General features: G+C 41.4%; 2 protein-coding genes, 1 long non-coding RNA gene and 1 pseudogene across 4 annotated transcripts; 2 read left to right on the top strand and 2 right to left on the bottom strand.

Annotated features, from left to right (window-relative positions):
* The first annotated feature begins 14 nt into the window (after window positions 1–14).
* LOC148100871 (uncharacterized) lies at window positions 15–1,065 on the top strand (annotated as a pseudogene).
* A 132-nt stretch (window positions 1,066–1,197) lies between these two features.
* On the bottom strand, window positions 1,198–2,923 carry LOC148100870 (uncharacterized). Of its 2 annotated transcripts, none has more exons than XR_015719713.1 (3): window positions 2,549–2,923; window positions 2,251–2,419; window positions 1,198–2,104 (listed from the first exon to the last, which is right to left on the bottom strand). It is a non-coding gene; the product is annotated as an uncharacterized LOC148100870 (long non-coding RNA). The 2 variants fall into 2 exon arrangements; XR_015719712.1 differs by having other exon boundaries at window positions 2,251–2,391; window positions 2,549–2,920.
* A 121-nt stretch (window positions 2,924–3,044) lies between these two features.
* Window positions 3,045–11,063, top strand: kif20a (kinesin family member 20A). Its single transcript, XM_006802266.3, has 19 exons — window positions 3,045–3,230; window positions 4,305–4,482; window positions 4,960–5,070; window positions 5,164–5,283; window positions 5,479–5,617; window positions 5,738–5,913; window positions 6,130–6,223; window positions 6,474–6,686; window positions 7,076–7,187; window positions 7,281–7,355; window positions 7,462–7,605; window positions 7,905–8,073; window positions 8,157–8,309; window positions 8,485–8,624; window positions 8,813–8,915; window positions 9,028–9,226; window positions 9,313–9,404; window positions 9,512–9,649; window positions 10,125–11,063. Exons 2-19 carry the CDS (start codon window positions 4,315–4,317, stop codon window positions 10,500–10,502), a joined length of 2,724 nt encoding a protein of 907 aa, XP_006802329.1. The 5' UTR covers window positions 3,045–3,230; window positions 4,305–4,314; the 3' UTR covers window positions 10,503–11,063.
* cdc23 (CDC23 (cell division cycle 23, yeast, homolog)) lies at window positions 10,972–17,282 on the bottom strand. The gene is made up of 16 exons (XM_006802265.3): window positions 17,155–17,282; window positions 16,651–16,723; window positions 15,473–15,610; window positions 15,294–15,336; window positions 15,098–15,203; window positions 14,861–14,993; window positions 14,469–14,646; window positions 14,271–14,368; window positions 13,985–14,066; window positions 13,663–13,816; window positions 13,414–13,533; window positions 13,208–13,283; window positions 13,044–13,105; window positions 12,838–12,916; window positions 11,548–11,667; window positions 10,972–11,464 (listed from the first exon to the last, which is right to left on the bottom strand). The coding sequence occupies exons 1-16, from the start codon at window positions 17,265–17,267 to the stop codon at window positions 11,312–11,314; spliced, it is 1,728 nt and encodes a 575-aa protein (XP_006802328.2). The 5' UTR covers window positions 17,268–17,282; the 3' UTR covers window positions 10,972–11,311.
* Window positions 17,283–18,346: the final 1,064 nt, after the last annotated feature.

The raw sequence follows: 18,346 nt of genomic DNA, 5'->3' as shown, positions 1-18,346 counted from the left end.
TTACAACACGTGATATGAGAGGAACCAATGAAATGTGTGCTTTGTTTAAGCAGGCACCGTTTTTAAAAAATGCTCTCGATCAAAACATAAACAGGCCGTCTGTAGTGAAAGGCAAAAGAAGCCGTCCTCAAAAAAGAAAAATTCCACCTGCTACTCTGGAGGAGTTGTCACCGCTATTGGGTACACTGCTGGAACACAGTAAAGCTGTGGGTTTGTCAGGAACTGAGAAATATCACACTAAATACACTGTATATTCACCTACATTACCCGAGTCTCTAGCATTTTTACACAACAAAGGCACACAGTTCCTTGGCCTTACAGATCTACAGCTGCACTGTGTAAAGTGTCTAAATGCTGCAACAGTGACTGAAGAGCAGGCAGAAGCTACTGAAGGACACACAAGACTTCAGCACAAGAAGTTGGTTTCGATGGTGTGCAGGAAGAATCACAGCTTCTGTGATGCACGCTGTATTTGCCACAAGTTTGGAAACACCAGCTCAAAGTGTTAATTGTGTGAGCTACCCTGAAAACTGTGTCTGTTACACAAACAAGATGGGGAGTGGAGCATGAAGAGGACGCATGAAAGGCCTACACCCAAAACAATTGCAGCACATCACTATAAACTGCAGGTTCGTTTATGCAGTTTTATTGTGAACACAATTTTTCCTGAACTTGGAGCATCTCACAATGTGTGACTGTTGTGGGGAGGGGTGCCTGGAGATTAAGTGTCCTTTTAAATACACAATGGACAGCATTAAGCAGGCATTGGATGCACAGGATAAAGACTTCTGCCTGGAGTCAGCTGCAAATGGACTTCACTTAAAGAGCGCGCACCCCTACTACTCACAGGTGCAAACACAAATTTTTGTCACCAGCTCCAACCACTGTGACCTCGTTGCATGGACCTAGAGACATGGCTGTGGTACGCATCTTCCCTGATGTAGATTTCTGGGAACCACGTTTGAAGAGAGCACAAGAGTTCTTCAAAAAAAAAAAAAAGTGTGCCTTCCAGAACTGGTGGGAAAATATTTCTCCAAGCATAGTTCTGTTCTGAATGCCCCATAACTTTTTATTTAGGGGGTCTAGATTGATTCCTGAAGTGCATTGCCATGCAAATAATTTTCACTTACTGAATATGTACTTACTAAGTACCACTGTTTAAAAGTTGAATAAAGAAACAAACAAAATTTTGCCTGTTATTAAAACCGCTTTATAGAACATCAAATCAGTTACAATCAATGTCGTTTATGGTTTACAAATGACAGATTTTTTATAATAAATATATATTATATAATAAAATAATGACAGCATTTACATAATAACACCCACTAACATTCTGTAAATTTACTGTATCTTTTGAAAAATTATAACTATATATACACAGCACAAGACTTTTAATAGTACTTAAGAGCAAGTTTCATTTTCCCTTGGTTTTACTACCACAATGGGGCACATGTTCACCAAAACGCAGCAAACCTTCACTATCTTATCCTGAAGGGTCTTCTCTTCACCCTCACATTAAAGAAGTAATCTGACCTACACCAACATGGTGGTATGCAGCATTTTGTACTTGTTGCGTAAACTACCTTCAACTCGCTCGACATGAATTATTAGGTGGGCAATAGTTCTTGTATCGTCAATGTCTGTCCTTGGCATCAAGTTGACAGAAGCCTTTTGTAAACGCGGGGATCTTAACCTGTGCACACAAAGATGCTGGACAGGAAGATCAAATGTAAGGCGGATGAGTGTGAGTAAAAGCATTTGGAAATGCCACCGTTTCTTTGATGCTGGCAGGAAAGCTTTTACATTGTTGAATAAGGACAGTAAAATAGCAAAACAAGGTATTCCAGTAGAAACAGCTGGTTTATTTCTGCTCTGTTCACAGCACACACAATCCATCAGCTGTCTTTTAGCTTCTGCGTCTCTCTCTGTCCGATCTCCATTTTCTACATTTGCTGCTACTACCTCAGCCTCCACTCTTGGCCACAGCCTCCATCACGTGGTGATTAAGGTGTCGGTCTTCTGACGTGTCCATCTCTGGCAGCTCTTCATGTAACTTCTATGCAGGCCTCACCTTCAGACTCTGCTCCTCCATTACTAAAGCCTGTCAGATACAATGAGTGCATACATATAAGGCAAATGTTCACCAGAAGTCCAATTAAAAGTGCATGACTCATCAAAAAGCTATGAGCTGATTACCGGACAGTGAGAGCATTTTTTTATGTTGGTGGTGGTGGGAGTTGTATTTACCTCCGACTGCTGCTCTTTGCTGCTTTCGTCGCATTCGTCGTATGTGACGGTCCAGGTTTGAAGCAGGGATTTCGGAGTGCCCCATGTATAGCGTTGGAACCCAGTCAGGATTTGTTTCATCCATTTCATAGGCTGGTTTGCCTGCAATTATGCTAAGTAATTAGCAACTCTGTAAATAGAACGCAGTTATGCAAAATTACACATTGAGATATTTGTTCAAATTTGCTATGACTTCAGAGCCTATCGCAAATAAAACTAATAGGCTATACAGAGTAATATGAACTTATTTAGAACTTACCCGAATGAAAATGTCTGGAACACACCAACAGATATCTGGGGATGGTGGAGAACTGGATATCAGCTCGTCTCACTGCTGCTATCCAGGCTAGACGCCTTCTTTTGGTAACATCCGACACACGAGCTCCCTGGTTTTGCTTCCAGGTGGGGAAACAATGAAAAGATAGCCCATTTTCAAGCTTATTCCCTTGCCGGTCGTGCGATCTAACGTTACAACCCATCACACAGCAAGTACGAACCATAGCTGATATTATTCTTCTTTCTTTCTTTCTTACATTTGTACTGGCGGTTGGCAAACAAGCTGATATTATTCGTGTGCTTTCGCTCGCTTTGTTTGGCCTACTAAAATGGCACCTCGACCAAAAATCCTGGCCGCACCCCCCTCTCGCGACGTCACGTTCCAAAGCCCATGCGCCATGCGAGGCCCTGTTAACCAATCAAAGGGAAGACAGCGATACACTTTAACCAATCGACGACTCTCCCTGTGGGGAAGCGCATTGTTCAAAAACCCAAAAAGCAATCGGGTAAAGCGGCTCAGCTGGTGCTAAGAGCTCGAGACGAGGAGGGTTTGCTGAACTGACACAGTTTTACCTCAACGTTGGTTTTTGGCGATCTATCGTAAACATTAAGCTAACGAGCTTACTGGAAACCAGCCACATTTTGGACATTCCAGGAAAGTTAAAGTGAGTTTTACTTAAACGTGGGCAATACGACGTTAAACAAGTTAACGTAATAGTTACAAAAATTAATATTAGATTGTAACTATAACTGTTTGACGGAGTTATGTAAGTGTGTGTTAAGCTAAATGCAATATCTACGTTTTTTTTGTGTGCTTGTTTCTGGTTTTGAGTGACTGCACGATATTCCCATTTAAAACCAGGAAGCAAATCTCTTTGTTAGCATATATTGGTACCTGTAGTAGAAATCATTGTTATTAAATGTATGTTAGCTAGTATAAACGTTAAAGTGACTCTGTTTAATTCACTGCAATATAGGCTCCGTTTACTACGTGCTTACTGGAGGCTAAACATGGCTACTTGCACATGTAGGTTCAGCACTGAGGTTTTTATTTTAGTTGTACTCAGTGCTGAGACACCTTCTTTTGAAGGCACAAAGTCTTCTTGCTGTAACAAGCAGTGAAATGTGAATATGGCTCGAGTGATATTTTTTTTTAAAATGCTAAACGTGGATTTTATACTTTTTAAATGCTGCTCAGTGTAACACCAAATACCATTTGGATTAAAAAAAAAGGGAATGAAATTGAAAAACCGAGACTTCTAAACTCGCTCATCTTAATAGCTACAAAGAATAAACATGACAGGACCTGCTGTAGAGCAGTTGTATTGATCAGCACTAATGCCAAACTTGTCTGGTCTGGTCAAAGCCTGGGAAATATTTCCTGTTTGACTACTTAAGCAGGTTCAATTTGGCTTTAAACAGTAAACTAGTGTTCCTTTACCTGTCAGCTTGTTTGATGACGACACACCCATGTTTAACTAATTCATAGCAATGAAATGCTTGAACAGAGAATAACATCATTACATCATTATTACAAACAACACAGACACACTCGTGTGAGTGTGTTTAGTTTTTCATCTTTTATGTTGTATATTGCTGCTTTTCCAACACAAGCCTATATTATTCTTTCGAAGTGACTTGTGCACACGCCCTCAGTCAAGCCCATGTTTGAAACATTTTGTAATCCCTTTTTAATAGAATTACTACATACTAATGAAAACGTGTTCTCCTTGGAACAGATAGACGGGCATGGCGCTGTCTTTGTCATCTCCGTGTGGATGCCCCTCTGATGAGGAGGAGGAAATGGCTGTGTTTGAATCTACAGCAGCAGAGCACGGAGGTTTGGCCAGACCACGTCTACCAGAGATCTCTGTTATTTCCCCGGGCCTGGACACCAGGCCATCCATTACAGGGCCGGTAAGAGTTCCCAATAATAATAATAATAAAAAAACCATCATATGTCCCTCAGGTATAACAAAACATGTTCAGAACAAATCTATATGAGGTTTTTTGTGTGTCTATATATATAATTGATCAATATTGCCAGAGGTGTAACTGTTTTTCAAAGCCATAATTTCATACCTCGCTTTTCCTTCAGAGGAGATGAATAACAGCCCCCCCAAAAAGAAAGGGAGGCAGGGAAACATTCTGTTTAAACTACATCATTCTGACACATTTCCAGTTCACTTGCTACCTCTCTGATTCTTAAACACTGCTGCTTTCTTCAGTCTGGCAGGCTTTAAATAGGCATTAAAAGCCCAGATGGGTATTACAGTAGAGCGAGATGCAATATGTAAAATTCTAAACCCTGGGATTGCAGTTTGGTGGTGTTACACTTGTTAATATTTTTCCATTCTACCATCAAAACTTTTACAAAGATGCTTGTGTGTTTAGAAAGTAGCAGTGAAATCTCAAAGCTGCGATGAAGGGGCCACCGAGAGGGTGAAGGTTTTCCTGCGCATCCGACCACTTACTGACACGGAGAGATCCAGAGGGGAAGAGCAGGTAAGACAATAAGGTCAACATTTTCGTTTCTTCTAGGTTAAAAGCTTTCAGTACTCTGTATTTGTACTTGAGTCTATTTTGTTTTTCTTTTAGGGTTGTGTGGCTATCCAAGACGAAGAGACCCTGCTGCTTAAAGCTCCAAATGACTCTCAGAACATGAGAGCAGCAGAACGAGGCATCACTCCGAGTATTCACAAGTTCAGTTTCACGAAGGTAGGAGAGTCATATGTGTAGCTCCTCTTTACCTAAACATACTGTTTCCAAAACTGAAAACCCATTCAGAAAAAGAAACGGTAGTAATCATGTAATAATATTTTCAGAGAAGAACTTTAAAGTAGTGGGGAAAATGGGAATGCTGGAGTGAAACAGACCAGTGAAGATGTTTTTTTTCTCTAAATTTCTCCTTAGATATTTGGTCCTGAGACAGCGCAGCAACAGTTTTATGAGAGCACAATGAAGGCGATGATAAACGATGTCCTTCGAGGAGAAAATAGACTTCTCTACACTTATGGTGTAACCAATTCTGGAAAGACCTACACCATTCAGGGTGAGTTATTTTCTGTTCTGCAGATATTACTTGGACACATAAATCCCAGGGTTAATTACGAGGTTTGTTCGTTATGTAATCGCACAACATAAACCATGCTTATCAAACTTTGGCCTGCAGGCAGCGGTCGAGAGGCAGGCCTGCTGCCCCGGGCTTTAGTGTCCCTGTTTAGGAAACTGCAGGGCCGTCTGTATGGTGGCATGAACCTGAAGCCTGTCTTGTACCAGGATGTGAGGCAGCTCAGTGCCGGTGAGGTCAAGGCAGAGGAAATTCGCAGAAACTCTCTGCTCAAAGAGGTAAACAGAAATATGACTTTTAAAGGCCTTACAGCATTACTCTGGAACACAAGGTGAACTTTAGGATGCATTTGGACATTGTGGTGTTCCAAACGTATGTGACTACACTTTGGTATATTTGGCATATTCCTTTCCTTGCAGACTGCCACTTGGTTAAATGTTTGCTTGCAGATGAATTATGCATCTTCTGATTCTCCTTCCTCTTGTGGATTTCAGGATGGGAATTCTCGTTGCACTGGCACCACCACAATCTGGGATAGTGGCATCGGAGGACTGTCTGCTACCACTACCTTTGGCACTCAGCTGGAAGGTGAGGATTTTCATTCCTAAATGGAGTAAACTTTCTGCTAAACACACCACATGCTGTATTTGGAGTAGAATAGTTGATGTTTGATGAGTACACAGCACTGTTTACAATATAAGAACACAAAAAGAAGTCAACATCAGCGTTGTTTGTGCAGCACACACCAATTTCCAGTTTAAACACCGCTTTCTTTATATTAAAATCATTACTGCCTTAAAAAACAAACAAACATGTGACTTTTAATTTGCCTCTTCAGACACGGACAGTGTTTGTCTGGAGCCGGACAGCCTGTCGCACAGCGGAGGGGAAGATCTCGAGGAAGGAGTGCAGTTTTCAATCTGGGTGTCCTTTTATGAAATCTACAACGAGTTCCTGTACGACCTACTGGACGCCTCGCCCTCCCAGCAGCCCCGGAAGAGAGTCACATTGCGGCTAAGCGACGACAAGCAGGGCAACCCCTACGTGAAAGGTAACAGTGGCTCATTCACAGGAGTGGAGTTAAAACTAGATCAAAGTATGTCGGCCTGAACTTCCTGAGGCTCATTCCCACCAGGCAGCCGCTCTCATCTGATGTATGTTACGCTTCATCAGGCAGGAAATGATGTTTAAAAACTGTAAATTGGTTCTTTCATTTTCCCCAACCTCAATTCTACCTGCAGTCTTTGTACACTTTGTGTTTGTGGGAGTGCAACAACACACCACAATGAATGAGTGCATGAATAAAGAACTGTGCAAAAGATGGTCACGACTTTGAACACTACGTTAGCTTTATTCATGTGTTTCCTGTATAACAGCATGTGTAACTACTGCTGCAGCTCCTTCATGTGCACCACATTGTGCTTCTTCCTGTTGTATCAGACCTGACCTGGATCCAGATCCGCAGCGCCGAGGAAGCCTGGAGGATTCTGAGAGTTGGGCGTCGCAACCAAAGCTTTGCCAGCACTCACCTCAACCAGAACTCCAGTCGCAGGTAGGAGCGTGTTAGAAGGCGCGTTTACCTATTGAAACCTTAATTTGATTTACACTTGTGGACACTCTGATCATAAACATATCGCTTACACAGCCACAGCATCTTTTCCCTCCGTGTCCTGCACGTCCACCCTGGAGCAAATTCAGGCCAGGCCATGCACATCAGCGAGTAAGTTTGCTTGTAATTACCCAGTCTTGATTTCAGTTTCGGGTCATTTTAACTTGTATTGATTAGAGTTTGTAAAGGTGATAATGTAAGTCTGTCTCCTTTTTAGGCTGACTGTGTGTGATTTGGCTGGGTCCGAACGCTGTAAAGATCAGCGTAATGGTGAGAGGATGAAGGAGGCCAACAACATTAACACCTCCCTCCTAACACTGGGGCGCTGCATTGCTGCCCTGAGGCACAACCAGAGCAATAAGTACGTTTTAAAATGTTTAGGTGGTGTAGTAAATTAGAGAAATGGTTGAAACAGATCATCTTGTGGAGCTTTTTACTACTTTTGTGCTCTCAAGATCGAAAATGCTAAATTGCTATAAATTTTCTTCACGTCAGCTTCTGCAGTAATTAAATTATTGATCTGCTAATTTATGGCGTGTGGATTTCCTACACTAAATCAACTTTTACAGCTTGTATGGCGTTTTTGTTTTTTGCTAGTGTACATATAAAGATTTAATGACCAAATGGGTTTTAATATAGGTTTTCCTACTGCATCAACAGGTCACGGCCTCCTCAAGTGGTGCCTTTCAGGGACAGTAAGCTGACCCGTGTCCTGCAGGGTTTCTTCTGTGGGCGAGGAACCTCCACCATGGTGGTCAACATCAATCCATGTGCATCCATCTATGACGAGACCCTCCAGGCCCTCAAATTCTCTGCTATTGCTACCCAAGTAAGAAACTCATTTGTACCTGAGTGGCTGGTTTAGTTTTGCGTCCTGTGTGAGATCAATCAAATGTGCCGTTTCTCTTTAAGCTCGTCCACGGCCCGTCCACGAAGACCAGAGTGGCCTACATCCTGTCTTTACTTCGTGATCCAACAGGAAATGGTAATGACAGCACGGTGATGGAGGAGGAAGAGGATGAGAGTGATGTCGACGATGGAGATATCACCATGTTAGATACTAAGGTAACATCCTCTGCTTTTCATGTAACACCTAAATATTAAGGACTTTTATTTCACTGACAAAATAAATCAACCTTTTATTTTGAAACACTACTTAAACCAAATAAACTTAAGATCCTAAATGTGTCAAAAACTGTCAAAAGTCTATTGTTCTAACAGCCGACTGTTCTACGTTAAGGCTTTGCTGCAGGCCATTGATGTTCTGAAGAGAGAGGTGCAGCGCCAGCGGGAAGAGAAAGAAGTCCTAGAAGCAAATGTGAGAGAGCAGGTGGTCTCTGAGATGATGGAGGTCATCTCTAGAATGCAAGATGGTTTCAGGTGTGTGAGGGTGCTTGTTTGAATCTGAAATGCCAATTTAAAGGCTTTTTTTGTGATACTTTTTAGTGGTAAGGAGCAGTAGGCACATCTAATAGTGTTTTCTTAGCAGGGATTTAGGAGAAATGTGTTGTTTAACTGTTTTCGTAATGACTACATATAGCAACATTTCATATCTTCTCACCCTGTAGTGAGACACTGGATGCTGAGAGGGCGCTCATTGAAGAGAGGTATGAAGACAAGATAAATAGCCTGCAGAAACACCTGAAGAAATTCTACACCCAGGAGCTGAAGGTCAGTTAATGACTTGAAAGTTTAATGCTTTGCATTCTCTGCAAATTAAGCATTCGCAACGGTTTGCGATGCTCTCGCTGGATCTCTACTAAATATATTTCCGTTCTCCCAGGAACGTGATCAGGAGATTGAAGCTCTGTCTGCTGCTCTTGAGGAAAAAAAGAAGGCAAATGAAGCAGCCCCCATGACGGCGCCACCTGGAGACTCTGAGGGCCCTCGCCGCTCTCAGCGCGTCAATACGCAGAATGAACTCGGCAGACTGCGCACTGAACTCGACCAGTGCCGCACTGAGCTGTGCACCAAGACTCAAGGTACAGTCTGACTGGAAGATTTCTGATTATATGCACAAGGTTATTGTTCATGATGGCTGACTGATTTGTTCTGTTTGTCTGTGCAGAGGTGACAAAGCTTAAGATGCAGCTAGAAGTGCCAGGTAGTGCTGGCACTCTCACCTCTGCTGCTGACCGCAAGCTGGAGGAGGGTCAGCGGGTCAGTACATGCTCTACATAAACTCACTGCTGCATGTGAGTCTCTGGACTCTTTGAAAGATTAAAATTTGTATGTTTATATATATATTTTTTTGTTTTTTACAACAGAACCTGCGTCAGCTGCGGCTCAATCTGCAGAGGCTGGGGGTGGACCTGCAGTCTGGTGAAAGAGCCTGCTGTCGCAACACAGGAGGGGAGAGGCTGCGCCACGCTTTAACAGCTGCAGATGAGACTTTAGCCAAACAGGTAGAGTCAAGCAATGTGCAGTGTGCAATTTGCACATTCAGTTTTACTTGTAAACTAAGATTTTCTTTAAATTATTTAACAGGGTGCTCAGCCCTCTGTGTTCTGCAACAGCTGAAAAAGTATTGAACACATTTTGCAAACTGCATGTTAAATTTCCATCAGTGCAGTTTAAAAGCGATGTTTCCTTCTAGTTAGAAGCAGCTTGTGAGGATAAAATGCATGAACTCTTTAAAAAACCTGTATTATATTATGAGCTGTTCTCATTTTAAACTCTTTGTTGTTTTCTTCTCCTAACTCACTTGCACCGGCAGATTTTAAACTAAAACAAGGTTTCTAACATCTGCACCAAGCTGTCACTGAGCTAGAGCATGTTTAGCTGTTGCTTTTTGCCTCACCTTCTGAAACTAAACAGCCCTCCCCTCCCTCTCTGCTCCTGTCTAACCCCACCCCCTGTCAACTGACTTCTTCTTCTCAGGGCCAGATCCTTATGGAGCTCCAGAACGACCTGATGCTGGTCAAAGCCGACTTGAGGCGGAAAGCGCAGACCCTGGCCCAAACACAGTCCCTCCCTCCCCAGCTGCCCCCGTCTGGCTTTGCTGCCCCCAGCATGCTGGGCTCCTGCAAAAAGAGAGGCTGTGGCGCCGGCGCACCGAGCGACCCCGAAAACCGTCCGCCGCAAAAACGACCGTTTTTCCAGTCTCTGTTCCCGTCTCGCACCCCAACACGTAAATACAACACCCGTGCTGCCGAGGATGCAAATCTGACCCCCTCCTCAAGGATTTTGCGGTCCCGTCAGCCATCTCCACCTCCTAGTCCGGTCGTCACCCCTCGTAATCTCAGGGGGAAGTACTGAGCTTTAAAGCAAACTAAGTTGCTGTTGTCTTTATAATATATTTTTTTTGTTTTTCTACTTTAACTATATTATTGGCATCAACTGAACTGTTAATGCTTTAAGCTGAGGTAAAGCTGCTTAGTGACTGTATGGTTAAAAAAGTGCATGTGTGTTAATCAACCTGCTCTGCCTCTGCAACTCCACTTTGTGCCTTTATGCTGTACTCTCCCTCCACCAAACAATAAATCCTACAAACACATTTGAGCAGCCTGAATATAATCATGCTTTAAAACTGTAGTAAATTATTTTACCCTTTCCAGTCAGTCCCTGTAAAGACTGTGCTGTAAACTATTTACACATAAACCGTACTGATGAGCAATGAAGTGAGAAGTCAAATTCCCATTTGTATGCTCTGTGCTGTAAACTTTAGACTGTAGTGTGTGTGTTCGTTCATTCATATATACATGTTAATCTTGTCTGAATGTTTGCTCTTGAACATTTTATTTGGGATTCTTTTTGTACTATTGCACTATTGACCATTAAACCTTACCAAAAACAAGAAATGGGTATTTACTGTATGCGATGCTGCACCGTGCATACTGACCTGTCCAGTGCTTACTGCAGGTACGCTGATTGTCTTTGCTGGAAATGTTAAAACAATGTCATGGGCTGGACAAACATGGTCAGGATTGCTAGTTTTACAAAAACAAATGCAGTTTATTATGTAAATTCCAACGCAGCCCTCGTCAAAATAAACTTCAGAGCAGTTTCATGTCACAGGATAGATAAATTGTCCATTTTTTTTAAGCCAATGAAGAAGAGAGTTGGTGTCAGGGTGTAAATGAGATGAGGTTCAGGGGAGACACCCTCCTGACTGGAGTGTTGTTGTTTGAGAGTGGTGCAAACAGGTCTGCTGAAGGCGTCTCAATCTGATCTCTGACCTGTGAGATCTGCCGCAACAGAGCCTTTCCTTCCTCACGTGCCTGCAAGACGAGGCATGACCGATCAGTACCGACCACACAACAGCAACTAAAACAAGATGCTCAAATCGTACAGGAACACTTACGTCATTGTAGTCACAACAGCGCTGAGCGCAAAGGGATGCCTCATCGTAGAGCTTGTTCTTGAAATAGTACTGGCCCAGGTACCGCAGGGCTGTGCTCACCTCAGCATGCTCCAGTTGTTCCTGACAAGACTTAATTTGGTTAGAACTATATTCCTTTATATTAATGCAATACATGACCTGGAGCACAAGTGGGGAAAAACAGAGCCAGAGGGCTGGAACCTCCAGCCCCCAATGTCATCATCTTAATTGTTCCCATTTGGCTAATTAACACACGAGTAAAACAGCAGAAAATGAACTAATGCAATGATGCATTTCTGTATTTCATTGGTATTTAAGTCTGAGTTATCTCTGCAAGCAAAAACAATCTGCTGGCTTTGCCCCTGGGGGGGCAACAGCTAATTTTGGAGGCCTTCTAATAATTTAACCAATACTTGGGTCAAGATTTTCATTGCTCTGGTCATTATTTATTAATACACACAAAGTATTAAAAGCTAAATTGTTGCAGAACAATAGCTAAGTTATGTTAGTCATGTGACACGTTCCTCTACACAGCCTTCACTTGCATGCAACTGAAGCCTGTCCAAATGCTCAAAACACTGTCAACAGTTTCTCTATATTAAAGAATCGGTTTATAGAGATCACCTAAATAACAGCATAATTGGATTTCTTTCATATTTGTGATCATGTCCTGTAAGGGTAATGCTGGATTTTGATGACGGCTGAACAGTTGTCTGGAGTCAATATTTACAACATAAAACATTGTGTTAAATCAGTTGCCCGCGCAGCGATGATAATCAGACAGACACTGTGTGGACGTAGGCTAAAGTTGATATAGCATTTAAAGGGATTATTTTATTTAAAAAAAAAAAAGTGAAATGCCTTTTTCAAGATCTGGCCTTTGTTTACTGTCTAAAACTCTGTCTGGTCCCCAGGAAAAGAAACATGCTGGCCCATTTTTGTTTGTTGTAGATAAAATGAAACCCATTAATGATTGCCAATTCCAAATCCACACGCATTAATAGACTGGATCTAAAGCCCCTTCTGTTTGGGAAGAAACATGAAAGGATGCTGCATTCAGTGACGCTGGGAGACAAAACCTGGATTACAGTTTACCAAGTCATCTTTGCTGGTCAGTCAGGCTCTATCACATGAAACAAATTAATAATAATGCATAATAACTAATACATAATAATAGCAAGCTGAAGCATCATGATCTCACTTGAAAGAGCAAATCATCGCAATCCTAGACCCTGAGAATATGAGTGTCAGAGCTTAATTTAAAGTACTTACCCCACAAGAGAAAATGTCTTGAATGTAAAGCATGTAACACTGGGCAGCATCATCAGACTCATTCAGCTGTTCGTGGAGCCTGACAAAAATAACAAATGACCAGAAAAATAAATATATAAAAAAGGAAAATAAATATCGAGCAGCAGATCAGAGAATCGTTTCTTCAGAGCACTGTTGTTCAGCTCAATATAGTGATAAACACTTACTTTGCCAGTTTGAGCAGAGCCATTTTCTCTACATCTCCGACAGAATATGCTCTCCAGTAACACTTCACAAAAATAAATCCATGACACAAGTTAGAATCAAGCCAAAAGCTTTGGAACTGACTACAGAAACTACTGTTAATTACTGGCAATGGGTAGATGTGTACCTTCTTGGCTTCGGCTTGCTGTGACAGTTTTTCGTAGCTTTCACCCAGTGCAACCAACATGCGAGAGTCATTCGGCCTGAGAAAAAAACAACAACAAGTGTTTATATATATGTGTTTTTAAATTTAATATTTAAGTTTTCTTCCAAAAACCGTCCATTCTTTATAACAACAGCATGAAATATCATCTGCTTAGCTTAAGTCCAAACCTGAGCTGGTGAGCCTTTCGATAATAGTACAAACAATAAAAGGGCATCTTGAGGATCTCGTATGTCTGACCCAGACCATACCAGGCACGGTAGTCTCGCTTATTCACTTCAATGGCATGTCTGAGGAAGAAAAAGGACACCAGACTAAAATCATAAATCCCGTTTAAACCTCCAGACCTGTGTCACCTGATAATAAATACATCCTGATGATGCAGATGCTGAGCGCGACTATGAGATATCCAGACTGACCTGTAGGCTTGAATGGCAGCTGAAGTGTTTTTCATTTCCATGTACTCGTGTCCCATGAGTGTCCAGGCACCGAGACAGCGAGGGTTCAGTTTGAGGGCCCGCTGGAAGTAGAGAGCTGCTTTCTCATGCTGAGAGCGTAAGCTGTAATAGTTACCTGTGGATCAGACACACGACTTACTGCAGTGCAGGAAACACTAGTTTTCTTTTACAACATATATTATAGATTACATGTACATAATGAACAATCCATTTGTTTTAAAACTAGCATAAGTAACGTCCTGTTGCAGCCGGTGACCTCTAATCTCATTAGTTCAATGCTTACCGATAACGCAGCACGTCTCCACTCTGTACTTGTCAATCTCCACCAGGTTGTGGGCCAAATAGCTCAACTCTGGCTTCATGCTCTGTGGAAACATGATTACAATCAGCAACACTACAAAATTTCAGTTATGATACTGACTTTCCTTTTTTCTACAATTTTATTTACTTTGACCCCTCACTGAAAAAATGCAGAAACTGGCCCCCGTGTCTTTGTGCAAACCACATCAGTCCTACTGATTATTGACTAATGTTCTTCAGATCTCACATTGCAATTGGCATACACTTACTTTGACATAAAGCAGATTTGAGAATGTGTCCATGTTGTCGATACGATACGGATCCTGCTCCCTCAACTCGTTGAACAGAGCCAAAGCTTGATCAATATCTGAAAGAAGGGGAGACAGCGTGCTGTAAGACTCGGCCCGCTCACATGCCATTCATCAGAAATTCAATATTTCCACTGAAAAAGTAGAGAAAAAACAAACCTCTGATATTGTGGTAGGCCACAGCAATCTGTGAGATGATGTAGGTACTTTTCAAAAAGCCAGCCTCTATTAGGTTCTGGTATTTTTGCAATGCTTCTTTGATCATCTGCAGCTCTGTGTACATGTGGGCCATGAAGAAGTCTTTAATCCAGCAGTCTGGCAGAGACAGTGACTTCAGCTGAGGGGAAGCGGTAGAAGCAGACAGAGTCACTTCAAGGTGTAAATATTTCTGAACATTTACTGAATATGTGGATCCTGTATTTTAAAATTATTTTTAAAAAAGGACTGATTTTTTAATTGAAACTGTTGCTGTGGATTTGGCGAGTTAGCTTATGGAAATAAATGCTATCAGTTTCCACAGTTTCTGTGTGTCCGAACATAAGGCTTATTACCATTTCAATATTGGTGACAAGGTTACTGAGCTCCAGCCACGCGCCCCAGTGCAGTGGAAGTGCATGTATTCCCTCAACAAACACGTCCACGGCTTCTTTCGGAAGATCCAGCTTTCTTAGAACCACCCCATACCTGTGTGTTCACACAGACACAAACATGATATCATCTGTAAGTAATCCACTGTATACGTCTGCATAATGGCAGTAATGTGTTTCACTATGGAGGAGCAATCTTACAGATAGAGGGTGAAGCCGTCCAACTCTCCTGCAGTATGCTTCTTACTGAGCTCGACCCTTAGCTCGCGCAAAGCTTCATTGCGCACCTGACCCTTCTCCAGAGGGCCTAAAACACAGAAAATATACAAATACGCTATAAAGACGAATACAATTCCTCATTTTTATCTTTTATGGGTGTAAAAGAAGAATTCCTCACCCAGGCTGTCCACAGTCTCATCATCCTTCTTTTTCTCGCCTGACTGAAAAAAGAAAAAACAGAAGGACAATGACAAAATGTGTTACAAATGCAACGATCAAAGTAAAATCGGGCTTCCTATGACATAAAAAGGAAGGATCAAAAGGACGTGGGCATGCTCGACATCTACAGAATCTTACCAGATAGCGAGAATACATATAGAGGAAATAAGCTTTCTGACTGCGACAGCCCTTCAGAAAGTAAGCAGCACGATCATATTCTTTCAGGTCAAAGTATGATTTGGCCAGTGTAAGTGCATCCAGGTCTTGTGCATCTTCCTGCATGATGACAAATAAGAGCCATTTGAATAACATCATTAAGTTATTACAAGATCATCTTAATATCTACATTGCAAGAACTGTCAACAGGGGGCAATATACACATGTGAAAAATAATATTCTGCCACCTGCCAGAAAATCTGTCTGTCTTTATTGTTTTTTAATTCTTATCAAACTTTAGATGAATTCCAGATCATTATTTATTCATATTATATTATAGTATGAAAATTATCACCACACCCATATCCACATATCCTAAAAGATCAAAATTAAAGACAAACACATTTTGAAAAGATTGTGTGTGCAGACAAATCTTGATATAGCCAATTCCTGTTCTACACACCTGTTAACTAAACAGTAAAACATCAGAGTTCCCACAATGCCACTGAGTGACTTCTTCCTTTATCACAATAGACACTGGGGTTTATTTGGAGATTCTACACAACATCCTTCAAGTGTATACACAAACACGCAAGTGTCATTAATGAAAATACAACAAATATGGCACTTTAATTACTAATTGCTATTTTGATCCATTTTAGTAAACGTACTAACCTTTTAACACCCAGTTAAAATCTCAGTTATACTCCAGTGGCATTAAAACTCACTGATGACCCTAGAGTTCAATTTTCTTGCACAACCAGGGTGTCGGTTTCTCTATGAAAATAATACTCCAGGGAGGTTTGCACGACATCGGACCGGTTTGTGCAAAACCTTAAGCACTCTGGATCTGCAGTTCACTTGCACTAGTATTTCTGGAGGAGTCCAAACATAAAACTTGACCTGAGCCATAAAGCATTAAGAGTTGTCCTCCACAAGACGGGAGTCATGCCACAGGTAATATATCAGATTCCAATGTAATGTAGTAATAATGGAGCTATAAAACACGTGTTTACAAGTGACAATTTTGCACCGTTTCACAGACACGAATGAAGAACTGGAACAAACTGTACTGCATGTGAAAGAACGAAGAAATAAGAAAAAAACATCAGTAACAACTGAAACCCAGAAAGGACCTCAGTCATGACAGTGTTACAAACCTCTGTTAAAGGGGATGTTGGTGGCAGTTCATCCTTTGGCAGAGGATCCAAAGCAAATGCCAATTCAGAAGCCCTGAAATGTAAAGGAACAACCGCAATTTTAATATTAACACCTAAGTGCAACATTTAGCATTAGATTTCTTCCTCATCTGACATCAGTTCGTTTATTTCCATTCATCTAAACTCCCCAGTTTTAATTTACTGATCAAAAACAACTGACTACAGAGACGACCTGAACCAAGTTATGCCTCAGGCACAGGCAACACTGACGTTAAACATAGTGGACTTTGTCAACACAACTAGTAAATCTACATATACGGTCTGCTTATGTTTAAGGTGACACTGACAGCAAAGTTAACGGCAATAAACAGCTAGCTAATACAGAGACTGATTTTTATTTTTTTATCAGTGCTAACGCAGCTAACACGTAACTAGACGTCAACGCTTACTGTAAAGAGCAAAAAGACAGCCAGCTAATGGCACATTATTCACTGGGAGTCTCACCACTTTGCGCTGTGTAAAAGTCCTCTTTCTTTGCAAAGCGATATCACCGATATTAGCTGTTTTTTGATTTGTACCAGATCCCCAAACTCACTACAGAGAGCCGCCATTTTCATATTTTACCAAGCAAGTACGCTATTGGTGGAAGTTTCAAAGAGGCTGTCCCTCTTCCTCTTCCGCTTTTCCTCCAAAATAAAACCCCCTCTGTCAATATTCCGTCTCAAAACTAGTAAAAAGGTAAAAACTTGGTAAAAAGGAAAGTACACCCTCGTTCATTTCTAAGATTTTACATAAAAGGACATAAAAAATGGATCTGTCCTGGATTTTAAAATGAGAAAAATTCAATTCAGTTTTATTTATATGGCTTCAAATCACAACAACATATAGTCTTTATAGTGCAAGGTAAAGAAGAATTAAAATAATAGAGAGAAACCCTTAACAATCATACTACCCCCAGTAAGCCAGCTCTTGGCAACAGTGGGAAGGAAAAACTTCCTTTTAACAGGAAAAAATCTCAGGGAGGGACAGCCATCTGTCTCCACCGGTTAGGAGTGAGTTGAGGAAGGAAGGATAAAAGGCACTCCGTGGAAGAGAGTGAAAGATTAATGATAACAAAATAAAATGCTAAATGCAAAGCGGTATTTGAAAAACTAATTACACACCATGGTTTTATAGTTTGTAGTTCAACTTTTAGCAGCAATAGCAAATTAACTTGAAGAAATCTTTTTCGGTATGATTTAATCAGTCTCTCACATTATTTTGAAGGGGTTTTAGCACACTCGTTCCACCACTGTTTGAGTTCATTGAGGTTTGCAGGCATTTGTTTATGCACAAAGACCACCCTTACTGTCTCACCACAACATTTTCCTGCGCCATTGCAACACCCTGATTCTTATCATTTTCTGCCATTCAGGCAGATGACCTCACAGTTGACGCTAGAATACTTTGGTATACAGAGGAGTTCATGGTTGACACAGTGACTACAAGGCACACAGGTCCTGTGGTTGCAAAATAATTCCAAATCATCACTCCTCCACCACCATGGAGTTGTTATGAGATGTTTGTGCTGATATGCTGTGTTTGGTTTTCATCAGACTTGGCTCTGTATTATGGTCAAGCATTTCAGAATGCAATTTGGCAAACCTAAGCTGGGCTTTCATGTTCTTTCGCAATCAAAACCATACTTGTTCAGTCT

Source organism: Neolamprologus brichardi, chromosome 10 (genome assembly GCF_056152115.1).
Source record: "Neolamprologus brichardi isolate AB-2024 chromosome 10, ASM5615211v1, whole genome shotgun sequence".
In the NCBI taxonomy this organism is placed as follows: domain Eukaryota; kingdom Metazoa; phylum Chordata; class Actinopteri; order Cichliformes; family Cichlidae; genus Neolamprologus; species Neolamprologus brichardi.
This window is presented reverse-complemented; position numbering and strand designations above follow the sequence as displayed.